Source organism: Mus musculus, chromosome 1, assembly GCF_000001635.26.
Source record: "Mus musculus strain C57BL/6J chromosome 1, GRCm38.p6 C57BL/6J".
Taxonomy (NCBI): domain Eukaryota; kingdom Metazoa; phylum Chordata; class Mammalia; order Rodentia; family Muridae; genus Mus; species Mus musculus.
The window spans coordinates 56,823,544-56,851,077 of NC_000067.6; the positions used below are offsets into that span (position 1 = coordinate 56,823,544).

Genomic DNA, 27,534 nt, shown 5'->3' on the forward strand with positions numbered 1-27,534 from the left:
AATACAGATTTATATACCTCATAATGGAACTTTAAATTTAACCATAGCAAGCAGGCCTCCATTCTCAAATGTGTGCTAAAACCCAAGTCTAATATAGCAACTGCCTAAGAAGCTGACTCTGGCTCCAGCTCCCTGGGGAAAACTTTTCAGCACAGTTAGGGCTATGAACATTGGGATGAACACAGCAGTTGCCTAAAAAGAACTGGTAGCAAAAAACAAAAAAACAAAAAACCCAAAAAGCAAAACCCCCAAATTTCTATTTCTATCTATTCCTGTGCAGCACATTTTTTTTTTTAATTAAACATACTGCAATCCTAACTGGTGACACAGAAAACAAGAATCCTCCTTATGAGGACCAACTTCTTTATACTCACCTGCCCCAATGTAGTAAATAGGGCAAAACTTCGTTGCCATAGCTCCTTAATAGCACAGCAAGGGCTGAGAACGGAAACTACATTCAAACAGCAGGTTTTGCATAGGCGCTTGGAACGTATCCAAGATGGGAAAAAAATTGTAGTAACCTGGTTAGCGAATTTGCAAACATCCTTAATTAATTAATTGGCTTATCTATTTATTTTCCTAGAAGCTGTTCTTTTGGAAGTGAATTCATAAATCAAGACAGAGAGTCTATCCAACTGGAGTAGGAACACAGGATATCTTTCTCGGTGCTGAGAACATCTTCAACTCTAGCAAGAGAAGCCACATTCCAAGTTGGCTCAAAGGCAGCTAACCACAAGAGTTCAGTGATCCCAGGACTTTGACATCACACCAGTAAGTTACAAGTTTCATCAAACTGTGTGGCTTGTAAAAAGGAAAGCTCACAAATCTATACCTATTCAGCTAAATAATTGAAAATAAAATATATGCAAAAAATTGTGTACAATACCAGACAGCTAACAGTAGGCATTCTGGAAATGCTGTTTTGCAACATACAAATAAAAGTCAGACTTGGAAGGTAGGCAGATGTGAATTCAAGTTCTCACTTGGAGCAAGTTACCCAACTTCTTTAAACTCCAATTTCTCAGCTTACTAAGAAGATAAAAACGAACCACTCTCTTGGTTTTTTACAATGAGTACAGATGATAAAAATTTAAATCTCACATTTGGAGGGTCTAGGTTTCAAAAAGACTAATTGCTGCCAGAGAAGAAGGAAGGATGGAATAGAAAGAGGAAAGAAGAGAGGGGATGGGAAAAGGAAGGGAAGGAAAAGGGTCAGGAGAAAGAGGAGGAGGAAGAAGGGAGAAGAGAAAGAAAAAGGAAGGAGGAAAAAAAGAAGAGGAGGGAGGAGGGAAGAGGAGGAGGAGCAGGGAGAAGAAGAAAGGGAGGATGAGAGGAGAGGAAGGAGGAGAGGGAAGTGAAAGGGAGGGGGAAGATGCAGAAATATCACTGTTATTACTAATATTGGATTTCATATAGCGAAAATTCAGAATCAGCCTGGAGATACAGTGTTCTGTTTTACAGGTGAGGCACCAATGGTGAGTCTAGACCAGAAACTGTAACTGAGGCACTAATAACATGTCACCGAAGTCTGGTTTAGGGGATGCTCTAACATATTGTTGGGTGTTTGGCAGCATTTGCTTACACACTAGTAGTATCCTCGAATTGAAACAATCAAAAATGTTTCCACACACTATTAAATATCCCCTGGGGACAACACTGCCCTGGTTGCAAACCATTGGTGACTACCAGCAACATGAAGGCTGTGGCTTAGAAGATGCCAAGAGTTCTCTGAGCCTTTGTCCAGATGAACAAAGGCACAATGGTGGTGTTTGCTCGACACTAGGTCTCATGTTCTCACTCAGTGTGCTGCACGGAACTTTAAAATTTTAAAACAAGTACTTCTCAAGAAACCATACAGCAGCTAACTACAAATCCCTGAACTTAGAAAACAACCCACGGAAACTGTGCAGTGGAAATACAATAAAACAGTAAACCACGGACTCCATCAACAATTTGGTGGATGCTCCCCAATCAACCCTGCTCAGAGACTAGTCATAGAATGAGCAATGGCCTTTCTTTTTATTGCATTCTCAGAGGCAAGTGTGGTCAGACAGAGGCAAGCAGGGATGCTAACAAATGCCTGTGTTCTCACTGGTGTTCTGGTGATCCTGGCTTCAGCAGGGCTTAATAGCTACTCAGATATTTCCAATTGTAAAGTATAGTTGTTACTATGAAGGCCTGAATACAAGTAGTGTTTTTTATTCTAAGCTGAGGATTTCCATTTGCTCTAGGGCAGTGGTTCTCAACCTTTTGGGGGTTAAGTGATCTTTTCACAGTGGTTGCCTAGGGCCATCAGAAACACAGATATTCGCATTATGATTCTTAACAGCTGCAAAAGAAGTAGCGATGAAATGATCTTAGGGTTGAGTGTCACTACAACATGAGGGACGGTATTGAAGGACTTCAGCACTGGGAAGGCTGAGAACCACTGGTCCAGTGCCTCAGGCCATAGTAACCATGTGGGAGAAAACATTAACCACAAGAAACTTTGTCTCAACCTGCTGCAGTGAAATATAAAACGTACTTGCCTTTTTTACAAAATGTTTTAGTTTTGCATTGTTTCCCTTGTCATGTGCCCTGCCCTCTAAGTTATTATATTTTATGTGTATGAGTGTTATGTGCTTAAGTGTGTATGCCTATGTACCATGTATGTACCTGGTACCCATGGAGGTCAGAAGAGAGCATCATTGTCAGGACACCCTGGAACTGGTGTCCTGGCCATTGTGAGCCATTATGTGGATGCTGGGAATTGAACCTGGGTTCTCTGCAAGAATAAGTGATCTTAACTGACAAGCCATGTCTCCATCCCTTGTCTCACTCTCTTGATCTTCTCTGTGCTATCTACTCTTGAACCAGCAGCACTCAGTAGATTAGAATTTCTTAATGTTTCTCCCCATTATCAACTCACCATGAGGCTTTTTATATTATTCTTTCTTAAAACCCAGATGCCTCTCAACAGAGGAATGGATACAGAAAATGTGGTACATTTACACAATGGAGTACTACTCAGCTATTAAAAAGAATGAATTTATGAAATTCCTAAGCAAATGGTTGGACCTGGAGGGCATCATCCTGAGTGAGGTAACCCAATCACAAAAGAACTCAAATGATATGTTCTCACTGATAAGTGGATACTAGCCCAGAAACTTAGAATACCCAAGATATAAGATACAATTTACAAAACACATGAAACTCAAGAAGAACGAAGACCAAAGTATGGACACTTTGCCCCTTCTTAGAATTGGGAACAAAACACCCATGAAAGGAGTTACAGAGACAAAGTTTGGAGCTGAGACGAAAAGGATGGAACATCTAGAGACTGCCATATCCAGGGATCCATCCCATAATCAGCCTCCAAACACTGACACCATTGCATACACTAGCAAGAATTTGCTGAAAGGACCCTTTATATATAGCTGTCTCTTGTGAGACTATGCCAGGGCCTAGCAAACACAGAAGTGGATGCTCACAGTCAGCTATTGGATGGATCACAGGGCCCCTAATGGAGGAGCTAGAGAAAGTACCCAAGGAGCTAAAGGGGTCTGCAACCCTATAGGTGGAACAACAATATGAACTAACCAGTACCCCCAGAGCTCGTGTCTCTAGCTGCATATGTATCAGAAGATGGCCTAGTCAGCCATCACTGGGAAGGGAAGCTCCTTGGTGTTGCAAACTTTATATGCCCCAGTACAGGGGAACTACAGGGCCAAAAGGTGGGACTGGGTGGGTAGGGGAGTGGGGGGGGAGGGTATGGGGGACTTTTGGGATAGCATTGGAAATGTAAATGAGGAAAATACATAATAAAAAATATTAAGAAAGAAAAAAAGAAAAAAAAAGAAAGTTAAAAAAAATCTCCCCTCTTCATAAATTTTAATGCCAGAGATATGCTCACTGTCTCTTTATATGCTGAATTGATACAGACAACCATACACTATTGTGAATCTATGCTTTTTTATTTTCCCCAAGGCCCAGTGTTCATTTGCCTTGGGACAATATATCTCTTCCTGTGGACATGGGTTATATATGGCTTTACAAAGTGAGTTCAGAGTTAAAGCCAGTTTCTACTCAGGTAGGTTAACTGGTGTTTCTAATAGCCACAGAATACTTTGTAAGGCCAGATACTTCCACATGACCTGAAAATTACATATTGCTGGGGAAATATGAATTCCAAGGAGGAGACATGTCATTCTTCTATCACGATCAAGTCTAGGAATGACAACATTCCTACATGGGCCCTAAACTCAGCAGAGGCTCAGCTGTAACCTTGATTCATCTGTGATGGGAAGTTACATCAAAGACATACTTATCAGCCAACAAGCAAAGGGTTAAGTAAAAATGATCAGAACATATTGTGTGATATTCTAAAGAACTAAGTAGTATGTAGGGAAAAAAATTAAAGCCATACCGAAAGGCAGTATCATGGCTCTGATGCAGCCGCTTCAAATGTAGAGACATGACCACCAGGGTCAGGTGATCAACAGTGGCAAAGAGGCATAATGTATGCAGAGTTTGCATTAATAAAGTGGAATGAAGTGTGTACAAATGCACAGGGTGTGGCTGGTATGAAGTGACATGACGGTGTGGATCCCCATGGAAACGGTGTAGCTTCAGCTATGTGGGGACTTCTTGAGCTTGGTGGACCGCATCTTCTGACTCTCTAAATTTTATGTAGAACCTGATAATTTATAACTGTGGGTTTAAATTTTTAAATCTTCATGATCCTAAGAGAAGTGTATTCCCAGTGCACATAAGACTGGTGCATTTCTAAATTCTGTCTGCAAACAACTGGTAAGAAACCAGGGCTTTGAGCTGAAGAACCTCACAGACAACTCCCGATGAAGGCAGAGACAGAGCCAGGGTAACCATAGCACCCAGGTTAACAGACCAAAATAGTGAGTCATTATACTCAAAAACTGTCTCTTGATCTTCACCATTTAAGGAAAACTGGAGACTAGTATACCCAGTTACAATGAAATCAATTGGTATTCTTCCATGCCCACCAAGAGAAACCCCCTCTGCATTTTATGCTGTATATATGAGACGCCATCATCGTTAATGATTTAGTGATGGTACATTTCCTACCCAATTAGACAAAATGCAGCATTGCTAAACCAATAGTAAGCTTATAGATGAATTTTAAAATTCCTAAAATATGTAAGCATACCTATCTTTTTAAAATTACAAATGATAGAAAGGTACAAGTTAAACCCCAACTCTTAAGTCCAATGCCCTGGCATGTGCTCAGCCACAGACAATGCCATTATGGCTAGGTATATTTCAAGTCAGTCTTCTACCAGGCACAGTGGCACTTCTAAGGAGGCTGTGTTGGCTGCATTCTCTAGTTTAAAAGCATTCCCAGCCGTTTCCAGTGATTATCCCTCATTTTTATATCATGATTGTAATAAATAATGAATCCATAGATTTGTATTTTTCTGACATTATAAATTCACTGAAGTAGCATCATCACTCACAGGGAGGCTCAGGTTTTACTGTAGTGGGAGAGTCAAGACTGATACACAGGGCAAATTCAGTGTAGAAAAAATGGCCTTGTTTGTAAATTCCTTAGTGAAGAGCTATGTGATAGGAATAAAAGTCCAGAATGTAAGGGAATTTGTCTTAGAAATACCGGAAGTCGACATAAACTGGCACAGCACAGCACACTGAAAATCACAAAGGCTGATTTGGCTTACCCATGAACTAGCTCTGATATGGAAAACACAAAAGAACAAATGAGTGAACTGCCTGGCTGAGAGTTAGTCCTCTTAGACTGGTCAACTGTGTGACTACTCATCTGGATGCTCTCTCATCTAGCTAGAGCCACATAGATGATAACGTCTGCATAGGAATCCAGACAGGTGTGATGAGAGCTATTACCCAAGGGAAGTGCTCCTCACTGCAGTGAATAGTGAGTCTCCATGGGGTTATTTCAAATTTCTGTTTCTAGGCATGATGGCACTGAGTATGCTGAAGTAGGAGGATCTCAAATTTGGGGTTGACTCGTGCTGTATAGTGAAACCCTGTCTCCAAAAGTCAAAAAAAAAAAATAGTAATAAAAAAATAAATAAAAACCACAGCAAACCCAAAAAGCTGTGAGTTTCCACTTTCATCACTGACATGTGGCTGAGATGGTTCTACCTGCTGCTACTCTCAAGAATAAAATTTTACAGAAAAAAAATTTGCTTTTGTATTGGACTAAGACAGACCTTGAATATAAGGCCACGAAAAGTCCCTGGTTGCTGAAGCAATCTTTGGTGTTCTATTGGTTTAAATCAGAAGACTGAACCAGGCTGCAGAAAATGAGAAAAATAAGGGTGGCAGGTGATGAGGAGTTTCCTAGAGGGTGGAATGTCTACTCTTGCTATGGCCTTTTGCCTGGTGCTATTTCCTGGATATGCTCAGTGTTCCACAGTACTGAAAAATACAGAGTGGTACTTCAAATGACAGGGCACTTCTCTGGAAGTGTTTGAATCGGTTTATTTTCTGAAATAGATGGTTGGTAAACTCTGCCGAGCTCTCTTTAATTTGAAGAAGTTAAAAGTTGGAAAGCCACTGTTCTGTGTGACTCAGTACACTGGTCTAATTATCTGTAGGGATGCTCCTTGCTGTTTGGATGAAGCCTGGACAGGAAAAGATCAGAATAGGGAGAAAGGAGAGTAAGCACTGTGGTTCAGCCTCCCTGAATAAGTGGCTCTGCTGTTTATTGACCCTGCATCCTCCTGCCTACCTACCCTGGGTTCACTGAGAACTTTGTAAACACTGCCTCAGTGAGTCCAGGAGTCACATGAGTCAGAGCATGACTCTGACCAGAGAAACTGACTTGTAAAAGCACGACAGTTTTGGCTGAGATGTCAATACTGATAAATTGAGATCGGATAGGCCCCTTTACTTCTGGCTATTCCCCAGGCATATAGTAAGGAGCAAAGAGATGAGAGCCAGATAGCTGAGGGGCTATTCCTCCACATCCTTCACCTTTCTTCTATTTTGTCTGTGTCATAAACGTTACCTAACCAGCCTTCCTTCACTACCATCTCCTATCATAGACTTTACACACCTGTGCACACACACGTGTTCCGCCCCAGCTTTACTCTTCTACACAGAAACTAAGTCCGAGAGAGGTCTTACACGAGCCCCTTTGTTGCAGTCAAAATTTCTGTTACTGGGCTGCAGGGCCAAACCTATTGATGTGCCACATTCTACCAATACACTAGTTAATACTTCTTGAAAGTGGTACTGGATTCAGGAGGAGACCAAGAAGCTCAGTTATTTCCAAAAGAAATACTAGTTTCAACGAAATTAGAAAACTAACCCAACAAAGCATGCTACCCAAATAAGGAAGACTTGGAAAAGTGGGAACTGGAGACAGAAAAGGCTCATCTTAAAACTCTGAGGATGTAGCACAATTTCTCTCAGGGCATCGGTGAGAGTTAAAGGTATTCCTTGGGTCAGAAGGCTATTTCTTTGCTTTGCCCCCAACAAATATTCCCTGAAGAATTTTAGATCAAAATTTACCTCAGATTTTCTTTTAAAAACAAACTGATGGGCCAGCAACTCAGAGGGTGAAGGCATTTGATGCCAAGCCCAGAGCTTTAAGTTGGATTCCCAGGGCCCAGTTAGGAAAAGGCAAGTTCTCCACTCAGTGTGTGTGTGTATGTGTGTGTGTGTGCATACATTTAGATGTACATATACTCAAATAAAAGTTAGAAAATAATAGGAGAATCTGATGGACACTCTATTTAATTATCTTAGCGACCTGCTGTCAGAAGAGCCATTGTCATTGGCATGGATTTCCTGGTCATTCTGTGACCTCCTCTCACAGGACATGATACTCTCCCAGACCCTGAGCAGGTGCTGCCAGCAGAAAGCTTCTCTAAGGCTGGGGCTGGGGAGACACTGACCTGCACGGGCTCAGGTGGGAGCTGGACCACATGCTGCATGCGTTCACTGTGGTGATGTCGAGATTCTTCCTCATAGATCACATCCCGCTCATGTTGGGGAAGATTCAGGAAACGGCGGATGGTGCAGAGATTCTCCCAAAGGGTGCGGTTTTCTGGGCTGGGGTTCTCCTTCCAACGAAGCAGTTCGCAAAGCCAGCCCTGGAGGGAAGGAGATCGTGGGAGTTAGGACTGCAGGGTGTTCAGCAGCTATATGGGCCTAGACTCCAAGTCAACTGCCATCCCCAAACCATGGTTTTTTTTGGGGGGGGGGGATCATTTCAACCAACATTTATTGAGTGTCCACTGAGCACTGGGCCAACCGGTGCTACACAGTTTATTTTTTTTTCTTTTCCATTTTTTATTAGGTATTTAGCTCATTTACATTTCCAATGCTATACCAAAAGTCCCCCATAGCCACCCACCCCCACTCCCCTACCCACCCACTCCCCCTTTTTGGCCCTGGTGTTCCCCTGTACTGGGATCTGCAACCCTATAGGTGGAACAACATTATGAACTAACCAGTACCCCGGAGCTCTTGACTTTAGCTGCATATGTATCAAAAGATGGCCTAGTCGGCCATCACTGGAAAGAGAGGCCCATTGGACACCCAAACCATGTTTTTATGTCAGAATTATTCCCACCAATGGTAGAAGCTACTGAAATGGTCCAACTCTTAAATCCAACCAATGACTATGTTGATGCTTAGGCCAATGGTCAAGAGTCTTCACATGTTTTGTTTTTACTTTTTACATCATCATCATCGTCATCATTGTCATTATTTTGAGCTAAGCCAAGGCTAACCTCAGATTCATAGTATAGTCAAGGATAACCTTCAATTCCTGATCCTTTTGTCGACAACTCCCAAGTACCGGGATTGCAGGTTTGTGCTGTAATGTCTGTTTATAGGATGGAGAGGCCTGGAGATCAAACTCAGGACCTCCCACATGCTAGGCAAGCACTCTACCAACTGGGCTATATCCCCAGCCACAAAATCTTTATTCCTATTGAAATTTCTTAACACATTCCTATAGAATACATTCCCGATGAATTTCTTAACAATCCATATAACAGATTCTTCTAGATGTACAAGTGAGATTATAGTTACACTTTCTCCAAAAAAGGATTGTTTTTTATTTTCAGCCATAAATTTTTACAATACCCAACTTGTTAGTGTTCTACTCTAAGAAGAGAGGAAAGACAAACAGACATATATTATGAGATGGCAAATTAAAAGAAAGAAAAAAAGAATGTCTTGGGTGCCAATAGCACTGCGTCTTCTAGGCAGTTAATGTCCTTCTCATCATTTGTAACCCTGCTAATAGAAACATCCTCCTCGGCTAGAGTCAAAGACCAAGGTACATTTGCTTCATCTGTGGACACGCTGGGCTCAGAGCCCCCTTGGCCACACCTGCAGGAAGGGAGACAGTGGGTCAACCTGCACCTGCAAGTGCCTTGTCCCAACTCTGCCAGCCGGATGTTCCCTCTCTTACAACTGCATGAGGAAGGAAATGCAATGCAAATGATGGCTTATATGAAAATAATACAGAGGCTGTCAACATCGCTCACTGACTCGTGTCAAAATATTTTACCCAGTAGCTTTCTAACCCATCACTTCCAAGCTACGTCGCTAATTTTAACACCAAGAACTGTCCCACAATTCATCTCTTGCAAAAGGGTAGAATTTTTTTTCTTCTTAAAAGGTGCATAAACACAACTGAGGTTGCGAGAAACAAATCCCAAGTCTCCACATACTCTCCATCATCACTGTAAGCCAACGAAAGCTCCTGACACGCATTGTAAAAACCCCATATCATATCATAAGCTGTTGTTTGTCTAACTCTCCACTGTGTCTTCTGCCTTTACCCAAAAAAAAAAGGCAAGATTTGATTATCTCCGCTGCATCAGCCAAGACAGCAACACCAGCTGTTCTCATTGTGCAGCCTCCTCCTCGCGGCCTCCATGTTAATAACCTGATCATTCCATTTTCCCCTTCAACTGCCGGCTGCAGCACCGAGAGGAGACAAAAACCCAGGCCTGTGTGCAGCAGCTGTGGGCACTGAACTGTGAAGCCACTGGGGATTTATAAACTAATCTGTAACACAACACTGCCTTGTTTTTACAAGTGAGAGGCCACATTTGCGCAGACCTGATCTTTTCTTGCAATAAACTGGGAGCTTGGGAGAGTTAGAGAGTTAGGAAGAATGAAAACAAGGTATCTTACCACTTGCTTGCAAATGTGTTTTCCAAGTACTTCTATAGCCCTTCCCCCCACAACTCAAGAGACAGGTAATGGTTAATTTTCAAGTGCCATGCACATGAAAAAATGAAGATAAATTTTTATCACTACCAGAAAATAAATTATATTTTAATAAAAATCTCCTGGTCCCAAAGTGTTTTCTCGGGGGTTCTTTATACAAAGGAAAGAATTCTTGAGATGGAAAATAAGCCATCTGTGGAAAAATTAAGCTCCCATTTCTGTGTCTTTTCACAGATCTGAATTAAGTCTCTAGTGAACTCTTTCAAATGTTTCAAACAGGTATGTTTAACATCTCCCAGGGGAGGCAATAGCATGGAGACCAATCACTGAATGGAAAATAAAAACAAAAACCTACATCTGTTAAAAGATGAAGTTCTGAGATAGCCAGACCTTAAGGAAGACAGCACCTGCTGTTCGGCTTCAAGGATGCACATTGCATTGTGGGAAGCCACAGCTTGAAGGAAGACAGGTGACAGCTGAGTGGTATCTCCACTTATGACACTTGGAATGTCTCGCACAACATCCATTGCCACGTTTGATTTATATGCGCTGTTATAATCTGTGCTCATTACACTCACTTAGAACTCACTATAGGCTTGTTGTTATGGACTGTGTGCTATCTGCCATCGGTCTTTAAGAAGTGTAGTGCTCAATTTGCCCACTGACATGCAAGGTCTTGACCTTGAAGCTATTAGGGAGTGGATTAGACACAAGTGTGATCATGTGTACAGACATAAGCAAACCAAATTAATTTCTGGCATAAGGAAGTAGCCAACAAGGCCATGTTCTTAGGGCAGCAGAGAACTTCCTCAAATCCCTGATGGGCTGAGCTAATGGCATGTTTAAGGGAACCTAGTTTGGAAGATGAAGCACATTCATGGTATTTAGAGGGTTATTAATCAAGTTTCCCCACAAAGTGTTTGCTTGGCTGATCAGATTAAGGGAAGGAGTCTTCAACAGTGCACCCCCACCACAGCAGGCCCCAAGAAATCTGTGATACTTCACAGCCTTGGCCATATTGCACCATGTGTACCCAGCTGCTTCAATAATTAGCTTATGAATGTATCAGCTGGTTCTGTGATTTTTATAAATAATAACTAACCCACAGAGCAGAAAGCTTGTTGAGAGCCCGCACTAGTACAAAGTGGTAAGGAGCTCCTAACTCTAATTTGCTCTACAAAATGCTGATATTCCCACCAGCAGGACTCCTGTGATGCCATTTATAAATATTTATTTCTTATCTGAAATGGCAGTTCATTCTTTGGCCAATGTTCTTCTCAGTGGCCATGATTTGCTGTCTCCTCACTGGCTCCCTCTGCACATTTGCACGCTAGCCTTCCTCCTCACCTCCCATCCCACCCAGCATCTTTTTGTTTACGCCATCTCTCCAGGAGGCCATTTGGACACTGGCTCCTTTTTGTTAATAGGGCCTCATATTTGCTTGTCTAGTGGCTAGTGATCGTGTAAAGAAGTGTCATGCTCTTGCATGAACACATCCGTACCTGTGTAACTGTGAGAGAACCCATCACAGAAGAAATAAAGGGTTCCTATGTTGGTTTTTTTTTTCATTTATATAATTTTTGCATACCATCCAAGAAAGTTTTGCAGTATCAGGCAAAAAAAAAAGTGTAAATGTCAAATAAAACAGTGACAGATGACTGTATTCTCTATTGAATAGCACTGTTTCTGTCATGCATGTTCAATGGGAACTCATGAATTATTAATAAACAAATCTCCTTTTTCTGTTAAAAATCTCAAGTAGGTTTTTTGTTGTTGTTCCCTGTGTGTTGTGTGGAACATTCCTGAAGTATTTTCATTTTCAAACACTAACACAGTTCATCTGATCTCCAGCAACCAGTAGCTCCTTCCTGTCCTCTGTGGCTTCCCTCTTATTTTAAGTCTGATTTGATTTTAAGTTCTGATTAGAGATTAGCTGAATATTCAGGCAGTCCAGTTAATGTTTACAGTCTAATAAACTGGGATTCTATGAGTTTCAAGGGTGTGAGCATGGCACAGAATGGCAGATAGCACTCAGATTTGCAGCCCTGAGATCTGACTTCTCAGTTCTTGCCCTGCCCTGAAATGGACAACCCTAGAGTAAGTGGCTGCTCTGTGGAAGATACTGAGTATTAAAGGGGAGCCTCACAAAAACGGTGGTGTCCCCTGGTTCTTATCTCTAGGATCTGTTATCTCATTCCTGTCATAAACAGCAGACAGTAATTAGCTGTCAGAGTTCAAAAATACAAAGAAGAAATGACCTTGACCAATTGGCTAGTAGACATGTAAGGAAGTACCAATTGGTCAAGGCCAGCTTCACTACTGAAGCTATATTGACACCATGACTGTCACAATACGTACCACAAAAAGGCAGACTGTCACATGAAATACCACAATGGGCAGACTGTCATTCAGAAAGTGGTCTTGGCCCAAATGCATAACCTCAGACAAATGATGAAAAAAAAAAAGGAAAAAAAAGAAAAAAAAAGCACACAAATCAAAACCAAGATAAGCTTGATGCAATAATCAGTCAGTACTCTTCAGATGTGGCACAGCCATAAAAGACGGAGGAAGAATCGCAGAGTAAAGACTAATAAAAGTCACCAAACAGATCTGGGCATCCAAGAAAAAAGATGTGAGCAGAAGAACTAAGGCAACGGGATCACACTGTCCATGGGAGAACTGCTAATTTCCTGGTTTTGCTAATTGCACTGCTATAAAATTTCCCTACGGTGATGGACAATGTCAGCATTAAGGGGTAAGGCTGGTACAGGACACAGCAGCATTAGTTCTATGCTTTTTGCTTTAAACATTGGTGTGTCCAAAATGAGTTTTAAAAAGTTTAAAAACTTCCAGAGAGCACTAGAACCTACATATTGAAAATATACACAGAGCCCATGAATATGATTCCAGAGACTGCATCTTTACAGTGGGACCCAGTGAGGGGGCAGCAGTTCAAAGACTGATTCCTGGCAACCAACAGTTAATGAGTGCCTAAACACTCAGAAAATAAGCAAACTGTTTTTATTAACATTATATTTTAGCCATCTCTTCAGCCTCTTAAGCAAATTTCCCTTGGTAGCAAAAACAAGTCTGATGGCCCTCTCTAACTCTGCAGGTGAGGTGACAGTCACAGCGGTCAAGGTATCCTTTGTTTACAATCCACATGTCCCAGAGAGTTGGATGCCATTCTGAATTTACTAAGCAAATCATGTAAATATATTAGGACTCTGTACTACTTGAAAAAATATCCCACCAATTCTTTTTGGAAAACAAGTTAACTCTCGTTTATCTTTCAGAAAAGAGGGTTTTATTGCTAAGTTGCAGGAAGGAGACCGCTAGAGGAGGTGACAGTTAAGACCACAAACTGCTGCTTCTTGCCCCATCCCTCAACAATTCCCCAGGCAACCTTTTTATCCAGACACAGTGAATTACTCAGTCCCAGCAGACATTTGGTAAATGCACATTACCATCTCCTCGCTTTGCCATGCTACCCTCTTAGCTGTAATACCTCCTGCCCAGATCAATAATCCCTGGAGATACTGTTCTTCAAGGCTCTTGTCACCTGGCTTCGCCTAATCTCCTTTGAAAACTTTTTGCTCACTCCTGTCTGAGCCTCCAGCACGTTGCATACTCTTTCACTGTGTGATGAGTGTTATGTTAGGTGTAGATGTGTCTGATGTACCTTCATCAATAGGGCTGGCTGGCCTCTTCTTGATGGGTTATACAGAAAGTAGCATGTGGGGACTATTTTGTCACCTCAAAGTCAGTTTGTTAAAGAGGAACACCAATTTCCAAAAGCAGCCACGACAAGGTCTATTTGCCCATCTCTCTTTTTTTTTTCAGATTTTTTTTTATTACGTATTTTCCTCAATTACATTTCCAATGCTATGCCAAAAGTCCCCCATACCCTCCCCCCCACTCCCCTACCCTCCCACTCCCACTTTTTGGCCCTGACGTTCCCCTGTACTGGGGCATATAAAGTTTGCACGACCAATGGGCCTCTCTTTCCAGTGATGGCCGGCTAGGCCATCTTTTGATACATATGCAGCTAGAGTCAAGAGCTCCAGGCTACTGGTTAGTTCATAATATTGTTGCACCTACAGGGTTGCAGATCTCTTTAGCTCCTTGGTTACTTTCTCTAGCCCCTCCATTGGGGGCCCTATGATCCATCCAATAGCTGACTGTGAGCATCCACTTCTGTGTTTGCTAGGCCCCGGCCTAGTCTCACAAGAGACAGCTATATCAGGGTCCTTTCAGCAAACGCTTGCTAGTGTATGCAATGGTGTCATCGTTTGGAGGCTAATTATGGGATGGATTCCTGGATATGGCAGTCTCTAGATGGTCCATCCTTTTTGTCTCAGCTCCAAACTTTGCCTCTGTAACTCCTTCCATGGGTGATTGTTTCCAATTCTAAGAAGGGGCAAAGTGTCCACACTTTGGTCTTCGCTCTTCTTCAGTTTCATGTGTTTTACAAATTGTCTCTTATATCTCGGGTATACTAAGCTTCTGGGCTAATATCCACTTATCAGTGAGTACATATCATTTGAGTTCTTTTGTGATTGGGTTACCTCACTCAGGATGATGCCCTCCAGGTCCAACCATTTGCCTAGGAATTTCATAAATTCATTCTTTTTAATAGCTGAGTAGTACTCCATTGTGTAAATGTACCACATTTTTTGTATCCATTCCTCTGTTGAGGGGCATCTGGGTTCTTGCCCATCTCAATATGTGAACATCTCATCTTCATGTTCTATAGCCTCGGGGAGCTACTGAAGGCATTTAGACTGTTAAGATAGAGAATCAACTCTTCTTTGGTTTCCTGTCACACTTTTTTCTATTTAGCAAGGAGTCCTTGGGGGGGTGGGGTAGTATATGACACAGTCAAAGACACCATTTAGCCTAGATACCTTTTTTTGCACATTGAGACCATGCTGTTGCACATTAAAGAAAATGCACATGACCTGAGAGTGAAGCATGTTTTGCCCGAGCTGTACTGTTGGGGGTTGTCTAAAAAGAATGACATACATCGCTAACACCAAACTGACCACTTAACAAGCTGGACTTATCCTTTTGAGCACCTTCTATGTGGGCACTGGTGAGAACTTTCTGTTACTGCTCACATAGGGGTCCTTAGAGTTTCCCTGGATCAAAACTAAATGGAAACTGACAATGTCCATTTCAGTTTCTAACTACCACAGGCTGAGAATGTTCAAATTACCAAGGCATCTATAGAACACTAACAAGGCCTAGCTTGAGTGGGTACTCATCAGGTATGAGTTTGAATTCAATCTCTAAAGTTTAAGTCTAAGTACTACAGGAGATGGAGGGGACCCCAGAGGACATAGAACGTGGAGTCCTGTCCATGGTACTGAAATGCCTGTGTATGACTTTGCTATTTTTCCTGTATCTAGACACTGGTTAGGACTCTTCCACCACTCATCAGGTCCTCTTCTTGAAACAAAGCAATAATATTCCAGCACTGGGGAGGCAGAGGGAGAAGAGTGGCAAGTCTTAAGTCAGTCTGGATTTTGCTTCAAAAAGTATTCTTGGCTCATATCTTGCTCTAGTCTCCAGCAAAAGAAGGTAAAGTTACCTCCTCCAGTCCCCCAGGGAAGAAGGCTGGGAGATCCCAGAAGGGAGGACCTTGTCATGGTGATGTTCCCCCTTCCTGATGTGTCTGGGAGAGAGCTGGAGAGTGAACTCCAGCTACTAAACAGGAAGCTGCACCACCCTTCTGCCCCTCTAGGAACTCTAATGAATGGGAAACTCAGCAAATGAACAGTCCCTCGGAATGACTCAAGCTTCTTGCTGCAGAAATCTAACAGGCCATTTCCTCACCCACATCTTCAATACAGAAAATGTCAGCATATGCAACCAAAAGGGAATGTTTTCTGAGTTTCTTAAAGGGAAATTCATATTATTAACCACAGACAGTTCGCTTTCTAAATGGAAGCACAGAAAGTCCCCAAACAAACTTGTGTAACTGTGGAAGGATTTCTCTTCAGCTGGTTGAGACTCTCCTCAAGTGTGAAATGAGCCAGATAGTATTCTGCTCTTGTTTCTTCGTCACTGAATTCTCTTTTCATGAATCCAATAAGTGTCTATTAAAATAAATAACCCCCCTAATGATTCAAGATAACCTAATCAAGAAAGCTGAAATAGATAAGAGGCTAAATACGGGGGAGACCTGTCAAGGACTTCAATGAGTCTCTGCTGAGGATGTCATCTAAACCTGAAAAAAGGAATGTACTCAGTACTTGGTTACAGTTCAAGGTTAATTACGTTTTACCTTGCTTGAAGTGAGTGAGTGCTGCTTTTCCTAGTGTCCACAATTGTATACTAAGTCCTAAGCTGAGTCCTCATGGGGATCAATTTTCAGCTTTCTCTGGGCTGCCTTAAGCATATCTTTCACATTTCTATGGATGTGTTTACAAAGATTGAGTCTGTAATTGAGAGTAATGAAAAAAATTTTTTAAAATGATTCTTTAACCTCTGCTGTGCAGGGCTTAAATCTAGAAGGGATTGCATAAAAATGTGTCACCTCTACTGCCACAAATCCATGGGAATGTGCTCAACTTCACAAGTCTCTGGAGGTTTATTTTGCTGCTTTGTTTAAATGTATACACATACACATGTACACATGGGTACACATACATGAAAAGCCATTCATATGTGTACAAAAGAATAAGTGTGAAACCTTGTTGTCTCCATTCATATCAGAAACTTATTAATAGCAAAATGTACCTTACTACCATATTAAACAATAAATAACCGTGATGTTTCCACCTCCTTACTTCAGGCTACTTCAGGTTCTTACTCTAGCAGAAGTGTTAAACTTTATGCTTAGCAAACTTCCTTCAGGACCTAGGAAAGCAGGGGCATATGTAAGACTTGTGCTAGGTCAGAGCAAGGACTATATGGAGGGAAGCTAACAAGTAGTGCCCAATTTGAAGGGAGTATGGCTGCCAGTGGATGCTAAATCATGTGGTGTACCCTAGGTACTTAGCTTGCTTCCTCCTCCTTGTCCTGGCCCTGGGAAAATAACGCGTAAAACAGTTTCCATGGCTGGAAGCACTGCTAGATACCCATGTTCTTCTCTGGAAGAACCTTGGCGTGGCTCAAGCCTCAGAGAAGGCCCTTTAACAGGGAAGCCAGATTAGCTTCAAAGTCACACCCAAGTTTCCAAAGGAACCATACCATAAACAGGCAAAACATGTCAACTCAAAATACAGAAAGAAAAAAAGGGTTAAATACCAATACCAACTTAAATGACATTCCAATTTTGAGAAATTTATGAATACTGTGACCAACTTCCATTGTTATCTAGTTAACAATGCCATTAGACAACAAGAAGACCAAATAAACAAAAACTAGTTTTATACCATAAAACAGATGGGGGCTGGGAAGACAATTCTTTATTATGAGCTTGCTATTAAAACAAACCCATGGGCAATGTTTGCTGATGCTCCGCAGCATTCCTTCAGGTTATGTCAAAAGAAGGAAAGACTGGCAACCAGAGACTCACACCGATGTGGAGGCAATCCTGTGCTCACTGTCCACATACTGTGGTTTCAAGGACCACTTCCATGAGCTGTCCCAAAGGCCTTGCTGGACAGGCAAAGCACACTCAGTATTAGCCGACTTCTGCTAAGGGTAAGCGACACAACAAAGCCAGGAGTCATCTGCCTTTTGGCTGTGCTTCCTGGCACTTCCCATACCACAGAAATGAGCACAGCCACATATTTATTTCCAACACCCTCCCAAGGATGAGACCTTAAAATAATGTTAAATCATTTCTTTTGAATATATACAAAATGGCAACAGTTTAGTCTCATGCAGCATAAGGAATAAAGGCTAAGAAACTCCAATAGTGAAACTAAAGAAAACAATTGATATTTTGTAAGTTTACTTTCCCATATGGAGATCTTGCCTTTAAGAGATACCTTATAGCATATTTTTAAAATCTACACTACTGAAGGCAATAGATACACTCCATATAATCCCGATCAAAACCCCAATGGTTGGTGTGGGGAGTGTAGCTCAGTGGTAGATAACCTCCTTGACATGTGTGAGACCTCAAGTCAATCTCTGGCACCAGGAAACAGGCAAACAAACAAATTCCATGTACATTCTTCACAGAAATGGAGATGAATTCTCTTTTTGTAAGGAACTACAAAAGTCCCCTAAAGAGCCAAAAGTCAGAGACATCATACTTCTTGATTTAAAAGTACACTACAGGAGCCGAGGCACTATCTCAGTGATAAAGCACTTGCCTGTCACACACAGGGCCCAGAGGTTGATCCCTAGCACCTCCAACAATCAACTTTTGTTACAAAGCTAATAGTCAGAATTTCAGAATGTGGCTGTAAACACAAACGCATGGGCTGAAGGAACAGAACAGAGGGCTTGGAACTAAATCCAAACGTACAAAACTGATATTTCAACTAGGATACCAAAAAAACACAATGGGGATATGGAAGTTTAGTGGGATGAGGTTCATAAGTTCAAGGCCAGCTACGTACTGAGACCCTATTAACCAACCAAACAACCAACCAACCAACCAATCAATCAATCATTAAAAAATGTTCCAGAAAACTGGATCTTCATATCTAGAAGAATGAAGTCAGACGCTTATGCCACATAGAAATCAACTCAAATTGGTGGGGGAAAGACCCAACTCTAAGACAAGAAACAGGCAAGTCAAACTGTAATTTGTTAAGCTGTTAGTTGAAAATTCAGAACACACATTTTTAATGGAAATGCGGAAATAAGGTTTACAGGCCTATATCGAGAAGTAGTGCATATGAAGCACAGAGCACACAGAAACCCACTTACATGTGAGCAGACACAGTAGAACCCCTCGCATGCAAAACACAGGCTTTGTGAAACTACGATGGTAGAACTCGTCACTGTGTCTAGAAAGTCTTCTTGCGCTAGCTACAGAGAGCTCAGCATCTTGTCTCGTCTGCTCTTGCTGGAGAGAAGACCTTCCTAACCCTGCACCCTCCTGTCCTCTTGCATGAGGAGGACCCTCCCACCCTCCCTCTGGCTAGAGCTGCAGAGCCCCCAGGCCTGACAGGGTGTGGGTAACAGGGAGACGCGCCCCACCCCCACCCCCACCCCTACCCCCACCCCCACCCTGTAGTCTTCAAACCAGGGCCATTTCACCGACAACCTCTGGGTCAGCTGTTTGTTTTCAGATCACCTCCTTTGCTTTATCCCAGCAGCCTTGACTCTTCACTTCCCTGCATACAGGGTAGTGGTCAACATTATCTTTAATAACTGATTGCAGCCAATTCACAGCAAGTAGGAATGGACTAGATGATGCTTGAGTTCTATTTAAAGTTAATTTCTAATGAAGTGGAGGACTGAGGACCTATATCTAAGCTTCAGGGCTCTTAGTCTCCTCCAGTTCTTAAGAGTTCTTAATCAACAACTTCACTAATTTGATCTCTGCATGATCAGAAAGCCCTGGAGAGGCATTAGCCTCCTCAGGCACCCTGAAAACTCCCAAACCCTCCGAGAAAAATAACAAAATGACAGTTTAGGAAAGGGAGTGGGGAAAGCTTTGTTCTCTCATCTCTCACAACCCAAAGACGTGTGTACGTCTTGGGGAGGTAAAATCTGGCCAAGAGCCATAGCTGCACTGGAAACATACATTAAATGTATGTAGCAACTCAAACAATTGAGTTTGCTGTTGGATGAATGCTGGTGCTTCCACGACGGAGTTTCTTTTATGCTGAACTGTCTCTAAAGCTATCTTACTTGGCAGAACCCTCCCCCCACCACCACCTTTTTAAGAAACATCATTCCTGAAATACTTATCTGGTCAGCTATTTGAAATATGGTTCTCTGTCCAAAAATTTTAAAAAAGAGACCATTCTTCTGAGGAAACAGAGAGACTTCCAAGTGTCTCACCCGCACGCGTGCTCAATTTTATCCTTTGGAATATTCAGAACCACTTTTCCAGATTGTATGAAATCAGGACTTCTGATTCCTCAGGAATCCCTCAAGATTGGGAACAGCCAGCTGGCAAACACCAACTCTCAAACAGCCACCTGAGTTAATGTGGGACAGCGGGAGGCCTTGCTACTCCCAACAGCCACGGTGCCATGGCAATGAGAGGCTTGTGTGCCCTCCAAGCTAGGTCTCAGACGCTGGTCTTCAGTTTACTCTTATAAAAGAAGGCCCAAGTAAAACTGTGAAATGGGTGTCAGGACACAGAGAGGGTCAGGTCTGCAAAATCACTGGTGCAGCTCTTACCCCCACTGCACATTCACACATATGCCCCTTATTACCTGCTGGAAAACCATTAAATGCACAGTAGTTTTGCCAAGTGGCGTTAGCATTTAACAACTTCTTTGTTTAACAGTTCCAACTCTCATTATATTTTGCCATGTGGTACATGGGATTTTTGTGTGTTTAACAGTTTAGGGAGGTTCTGTGGTGTTTTCTCTTCATGGATTTTTCATCCTACAGTTAGACATATCTTAGCAAACTCGGCCCCCTAGTTTCCTTGATGAAGGGCATCAGAGTCATTTTCAAGAATGACTCCATGGAAACTGAAAAGGGAAATAAATATTTCAATCCTCTTCCAACGCCTTTGGTTCTCTCTCTCTCTCTCTCTCTCTCTCTCTCTCTCTCTCTCTCTCTCTTCACTAAAAACTGAAGGTGAGATACTGTAAAACTGCAGGTCACAAAAGAGGGCAATATGCAAACAATTAGTCTAAATATACTAAAGATGACATTTGTCATTTTAAGGACTTAATTTTTATTGAACTCTTTCTTGCTTAATAAAAATGTGACAACCAATAACTTAGCACTATAGCACTCAGTAGTAGCTCAGTACCATGTAATATTTAGTAGTAACTATAGCATACAACAGATCTGTTAGGGAGAGGGCACAGACCATTTGACCATTTGCATATGTAGGAATGAAAGCATTTGTCATGCAAAGCACAGTGGAAATCAAGCTCAAAATCAAAGGCTCCCAAAATGAAGCTGCAGCTAACTTCCATTTCCTCTGCCCTATAGTAATCCTTTATCTGTGGGATAAAGAGGAGTGCCCTTGAGCAGACCAAAGGCGGTAGCTGCCCCCTTAAACAAACAGGCAGAGAGTGGGGGGTTGGGGGGGAGGGTCCCATCAACTGGTGCTGCTTTCAGAACGGAAGCCACGCATCTGTGTGCTGGGTCCCCTGAGCATCGCACTCCCTGCAGCTCCGGTGCTGAACACTTTTACTGGATAAGCATCTATGTTTTTCTGCTAAAAGATTTTAGCACTTATTCTGGAACCCCCACGTGTGTTTTCTCCTGGAAAAACAACTGTATTCAAGACGTGAACGAAACACCTGACAATCACAACGTGTCTCTGGGGCTAGGCAAAAGTGGTTATTATAGCAAACTCAGCCCTTCCCCTGGTGGGAATAGGAAGGTGATGAGCCCTAGTTAAACGTGGTCTCAAGGAAGGGGCTGTTATGCACAGGCTAAATTTTTTTTTAATTAAAAAATTGCTTCCTGAGGAAGAGAAAAAAATTTTCAATGAGTGTGGGAAGCTTTGGATAAGGGAAAAATTATTTTAACCCTTATTCCTTAATATCAAATACTTATTTAAGAGAATAAAGGCAGGTTCTGGCATTGTCTCTCCTCTGAACTCCGATGGGAGTTGCAGCGAAGCCATGGGGCAGAAGGCAGAACATGATGGGCTCCCCAGGGGTTATTACTGTTATTATTATTATAAAAACAGATGTGTTTTTATTGGAGGCGAAGGAGAATGGTCCCAGCCCTCCATTTTGCTCTTTAAAAGAAACAAAACAAAAAACAAAAAAACACCCACCCACTCACCTGACTTTTGTTTGCAGCCACTTTGGCAAACAGGGCTTGAGACACCTTGGCTCTTTTCATCTCCTGTTGGATCTCGTCATAAATGGCAGCTGTGATGTTGACGTTGGCGCCGTCCACCTTAATAGGGAGGTCTGTTGTCGGTGTCGAGGTTTTGGCCTACCAAGAGACCATGAAAATAATAATTTAAAAAGTGCTGCATTCAGAGCGACCATCTGTGCAGAAATTATCAGAGGGTTTCAGTCAGCTGATGCCAAACCACATTAGCTACAGAGGGGCACTTCCTGTCCATTATTCTAATCAGGTTAATTGTGATTGGAAATAATTGCAATGCATTCCTATAGGACATACAGAATCCTGTCCGCTCTTGCTTCCCCTCACAGTAGCCTGGTAGCTCACAGGTAGGAAGGCAACCCTGAGCACACCAAAGTATGACATCTATCCACAAGCAAGCACACAGAACACACTCACCTTTTTCTTTGTAAAACATGACACACCTTACAGAAGAGCTAGTTCTCCAAGAAAAAAAAAAAACCTGAGTAAATGGGTAGAGGTCTCTAAATAATAAATTATTACTCAATTTAATGCACTCCCGCGAGTACCTCTCGCTCTTTATTAAGGCTTCATGTATGTTATTTGAGTATGTGCGGCTCCTGTCATTATCGTCATTATGCTACCCAGACAGTCACCTAATTTCACCTAGGAAATCACTGGAAATGAAACAAAATTTCATTTCATACAATTCGGCTTCAGATGCCTTCCACGAGCAGCTTTCATTTCCTTAAACTCATATTGTGGTTTCATGCATTCTGCCGTGTGCGTTTTAATCGAATGATTTCCCATTAGTTTCAGAGACAAATGAAGGACAACGCAGAAGGTGTCGTGCTTGCTGGGGTACGAATACCTTAAACTATCCCACTCAACCTGGTCCGAAAGACTCCCAGAGTGGCCTTGCTTAGTCTGATCCCTAAGCTGCCAACCTGGAAGGTCCAAGCAGATTTCCTAACCCTGGCGCCACAACTCAGGGACAAGCCAGCCCACCCCGGGGTACACAGGCATTGCTGACTAAATGGGCCTAAGTTTGGTTCTTTCTGACCTCACTCACTCTAAAATCCCATAACAAGAATGATGTCTGTAAATCACAACTCTCCCTGTGTTGGTGTTCTGAGCTGCACCTCCCCTAGGCTGGCACTATACAGGTCTGGTGGAAGACAGCGTGCAGTTGGGACATGGCCGACTTGTGCAAGGATGTCATAAGCCTGCCCTACCTGCTCTAAGTTCCCATGGAGGCTTGGCTTCCTGAGAGAGCACGGTGGCACTTACCATCTTCCTTTTACCCTCCTCACCCCAACTTCTTTACTAGTTACTGCCAAGTCAGAGTGACTATAATTTATGGACTTCTGTGTGCCAGGCTCTCTAGGAAGACTGCTAACTCCTATTTTATCTTGTAGCTCTTATAAAAATCCAGTAGTGTTTTATCTGAATTTTTATTTGCAGGTAAAAAAGCTGAAATGACAGAGGTCTTCACTTGGTATAAAGGCCATGCAATAGTAAGGGTGTTCAACGAACACCTTGACTTCAGAGCCTCCGGTCTACTATGCAACTCCATTTCGACATGGGAGAGGTTGCTGTGGCAAGTATTCTCTTCCCACAATAACTCAATCCTCTAGATTCGTTTTTTTCTAATCAAACTATGTACCTCACCCACTGCACACTCCTTGCTAAGAGAATGATAGACCATTTCTCACCTGTCGTTCATTGTCGAGGTGTACCTCAGTGCTTAAATCTTCACTTGAACACTTAGAGCTAAAACACAGTGGTAACTATGGTGCATGGGTAAGATTCTGAATTCTGGCATCAGAAAAACTACAGTTCAAATTCCCACTCTACCACGCAGTCATGTGAACTCACTTATATGAGCTGTTTAGCCCAGAGAAGCCTGTTTCCTCACTGGAAACACAAGAATGTCACCACAAACCAGCAGTGGTGGAATTTGTGCAGAATGCTCACAGTACTTGCTGTGCCACCAGGGAGAAGGAGTAAAGGACCATTCTCACCCCATGCCATCTTGTTACCAAGGACATTGAAGATACTGGCCACTGAAGAATGGAGGATTCTGGAAAATGATTTGTTTAAAGCTGCTGGCATGTACAAAGATGCTCCTCCAAATGAGGACAGTGTAGCTCCCACTCACATCCACCCTCAAACAAGAGATCTGTAGAAATTTGCATCATTTTTTTTTCCAGTTACAAGACAGGGTGTCATGCTGGCCTTGAACCTGCTTTGTAACTACTGACCATGAAATTATTGTCCTCCCACCTCCAACTCCTAAGTGCCAAGACAGCAGGCATGTATCACCATTTTCTGCTGCTGTTGTTTGTACAAAGCATCTTTATTATTGAGATATGTCAGAGCGAATTTTAAATACATAAACACATAGGTATGCATTAAATGTTGAAAGTTTCAAATAACTTTCTTTTCCCAATCTTCAGCAACAGATACAGAATAAAATGGTAATGAATGTACAAGCGTGGTTCTAGGATTATAATCCTCAAAAGTAGGTCTGAATATTTCATATGTATTTTCAGAAATAAAAAAAGCAGTAAAATTAAATGCACAACTTCCTGTACTTATCCATAAAGGACGTTTTATCTAGGAAATTTCAAGATTGGATCCTAACTCAGACAAGGAAAATGCCCTAATGTGAAACCATGTTAAGCTACTCAGGCTCTGGAAGTGATCAGGTCTTTGGAAAGGTGCTGGTGATACAATCTTGTTTGAAAAATATTACAAAGACTCTGAAAACAAAACAAACTGACCTGTGCCATTTTCTAACAAGTACAAGTGGCCTTCTTCCAAGAGAGCTGCTTGAGGGGTGGGGGTGGGGGGAACGACACGGAGTAGGAAATGTGACTGGACTCTCCAATAATGGCTAAACGTTGTAAAAGTACTATTGAATTTATTAGCAGTCAGTATTAACGCAAATTGTCAATGTCCTAACAACAGTTCACTATGTATTCTTTGATATTTAAAGAGAAATAAATTAAAAGGCTTGCTTGCAGATGTCCAAAGTAAGTAGCCAAGTCCTTAGCAGTATGAGTCGTAATTTACAAGTAAAACAATTTGGCAGGACGTGACAGAAGGTGATCCACGATTACAAATCTACTGTAGGGTGCTAAAATAGAGTCAAGATATGTGGGAAGAAAATGACAATATACCTGAGAAGGCCCTAATATTCCTACCAGAATAAAGTTCTAATTCTGTGTTTAGTCAACTTCTTGGAACTTATCAGAAAGCAAACCAAGAAGAATGAAACTATAGTTTCTTAGCAAAGCAACCTTTGATTTTATTGTACCCAGTTTTCAGGTTTGCACAAATTGGTATGATCCAATTAACCTTCAGCTTTGAGAACCATCACTCAGAATTTATGCAACCCAGAGAACCAGAGAGTGAAATGGTTTTATCTATGTCAACAGAGTAGTGAGAAATTAGGGGAAGCAGGGAGTAAGTGGAGATGAGCAGCTTACGTTTGAACTGGAAGTGTGCCCTGCCTACTGTGAGCTCTGAATACTTCAGAAGTGTGCAGCAGACAGGGAGGCCAGAAATTCCCAAATCCTAGAGTGACAAAATATGAGGCTCCCTGTCACCAGGACCCTTTGCTCTGGCCTAGCTACTGCACCCACACACACAGAACTTTTCCACTGTGTTTCTCTAAAGAAAGAAAGAAAGAGAGATGGAGAGAGAGAGAGAGAGAGGGAGAGAGAGAGAGAGAGAGAGAGAGAGAGAGAGAGGGAGAGAGAGAGGAAAGGAAAGGAAAGGAAAGGGAAAAGGGAAAAGGGAAAGGGAAAAGGGAAAAGGGAAAAGGGAAAAGGGAAAAGGGAAAAGGGGAAAGGGGAAAGGGGAAAGGGGAAAGGGGAAAGGGAAAAGGGGAAAGGGGAAAGGGAAAAGGGAAAAAAGGGAAAAGGGAAAAGGAAAAGGGAAAAGGGAAAAGGGAAAAGGAAAAGGGAAAAGGGAAAAGGGAAAAGGGAAAAGGGAAAAGGGAAAAGGGAAAGGGAAAGGGAAATTTTTTTATTGTATTGTTACTGGGGGTCTGGGTGGCATAGGTACACATGAGTGCAGGATCCCCCTGGAGGTGGAATTACAAACAAAGATGATAATCCATCTTAACCGCAGAGCCATCTCTCCTGCCTTCCATTTTATCTTTCTGAATTGCTCACAGCAGCATCTGAACTGCTGTTTCTTGCCCTCAACCACATTCCACCCCCAGAAAAATAAACAAGCAATGTAAGGAAAATAAAGTAGCTCTTATACAAACACAACCCCCACAGGAACCCCACTTCTTCTTCTTCTTCTGAAACTGTAAAAAAGACAGGAACTCACCTCCTACTCTTGCCCTGTCCCCTCACCTGCTTATGTGGAAGAATGGGGTTATCCTAAAGAGAAGGGAATAACACACCTCCACAGCACAGGGTTACCTCATGATATAGCCAGAGGTTATATCCTTTGACCTGTTCAATGATGTTTCTTGGTTTTCAAGGAAAAACACAATGTCCATGAAGCACGAGTGAAGTATGTGAAGTGTGGAGCAGACAGCTCACCTGTGGGGTTCGGGAGGAGCTGGGACTGCTAGAGGCAGAGGAGACCATGCTCACATTGGGGTTCATGCTCCTCTCTCGCTCATCCTGGTAAATGCGATCACGCTCCACTTCAGGCAGGTTGAGGAAGTTCTGCATGGCCCTCAGGTTTACTAGAAGAGACTGAGACGCAGTCCTGGGATCTTCTTCCTTACGCAGTATCTCTGACAATAATCCCTGGTAGAGTGGGGAAAAAATAGGCAAAGTCATGTCTACGGATTTACGGGTATGGTTTCCGTCTCCCTTGCCAACTGCCCCTCTACTTGTTTGGCATAACCAGCTTGAGAGAATATCAGGAACATGCCTAATTCCTTAGGGAGGAGTCTGTATGAATGTGTTCCCTTTCCGGGGCTGTGCCTTATTTTAGGACTTCTATTCTGCCACCTCATCATCGCTGTAATAATCCTATGTGCGCCAATGCCAGCGAGCAAGGTAGGCGCTCAGGAGGAAATATGGAGCTGCAATTAACCACCAGGTGCCTCCAGCAAGTATTTCAGGAGCTGTTAGAACTCTCTCTGCTTGAAACTGGGAACTCTTGGCAGTCCTGCTTAGCTTTACGAATCTGCCAAGTTTGGTAAATTTAGTTCCGACATTTAAACAGCATGGGAGATTTACATCGATTTTAAAAAAATAATAAAAGTTTGGCTGAATTTCTGTATGACCGGACACTGGTTTCAATATAGATGTTTCCTAAGGTAAAGGGAGGTGGCGAATAGAAAGCACACATAACCTGTCAACTCTGATAACTTCCCAGCCTTCACGCATAGCAGCTATGCTTTCATAGGTACCATGAGGCACCCCAGACTTTTGTGGGGTACCACATGGGAAACTCTAATGTCAAGTGATGAAAATGTGGTTACATTAGCTAGGG

The 27,534-nt window shown here is 42.3% G+C and overlaps 1 protein-coding gene across 8 annotated transcripts in view; it reads right to left on the minus strand.

Annotated features, from left to right (window-relative positions):
• The window catches only part of Satb2 (special AT-rich sequence binding protein 2), a 187,210-nt gene that overhangs the window by 29,563 nt on the left and 130,113 nt on the right, over positions 1-27,534 (minus strand). For all 8 annotated transcript variants that reach the window (NM_001358580.1, NM_001358581.1, NM_139146.2 and 5 more), the window contains 3 exons: positions 26,628-26,840; positions 22,033-22,188; positions 7,896-8,093 (listed from right to left, as the gene is read on the minus strand). In NM_001358580.1, the coding sequence (NP_001345509.1) occupies positions 7,896-8,093; positions 22,033-22,188; positions 26,628-26,840 (567 nt within the window). The remainder of the gene's footprint in view (positions 1-7,895; positions 8,094-22,032; positions 22,189-26,627; positions 26,841-27,534) is intronic.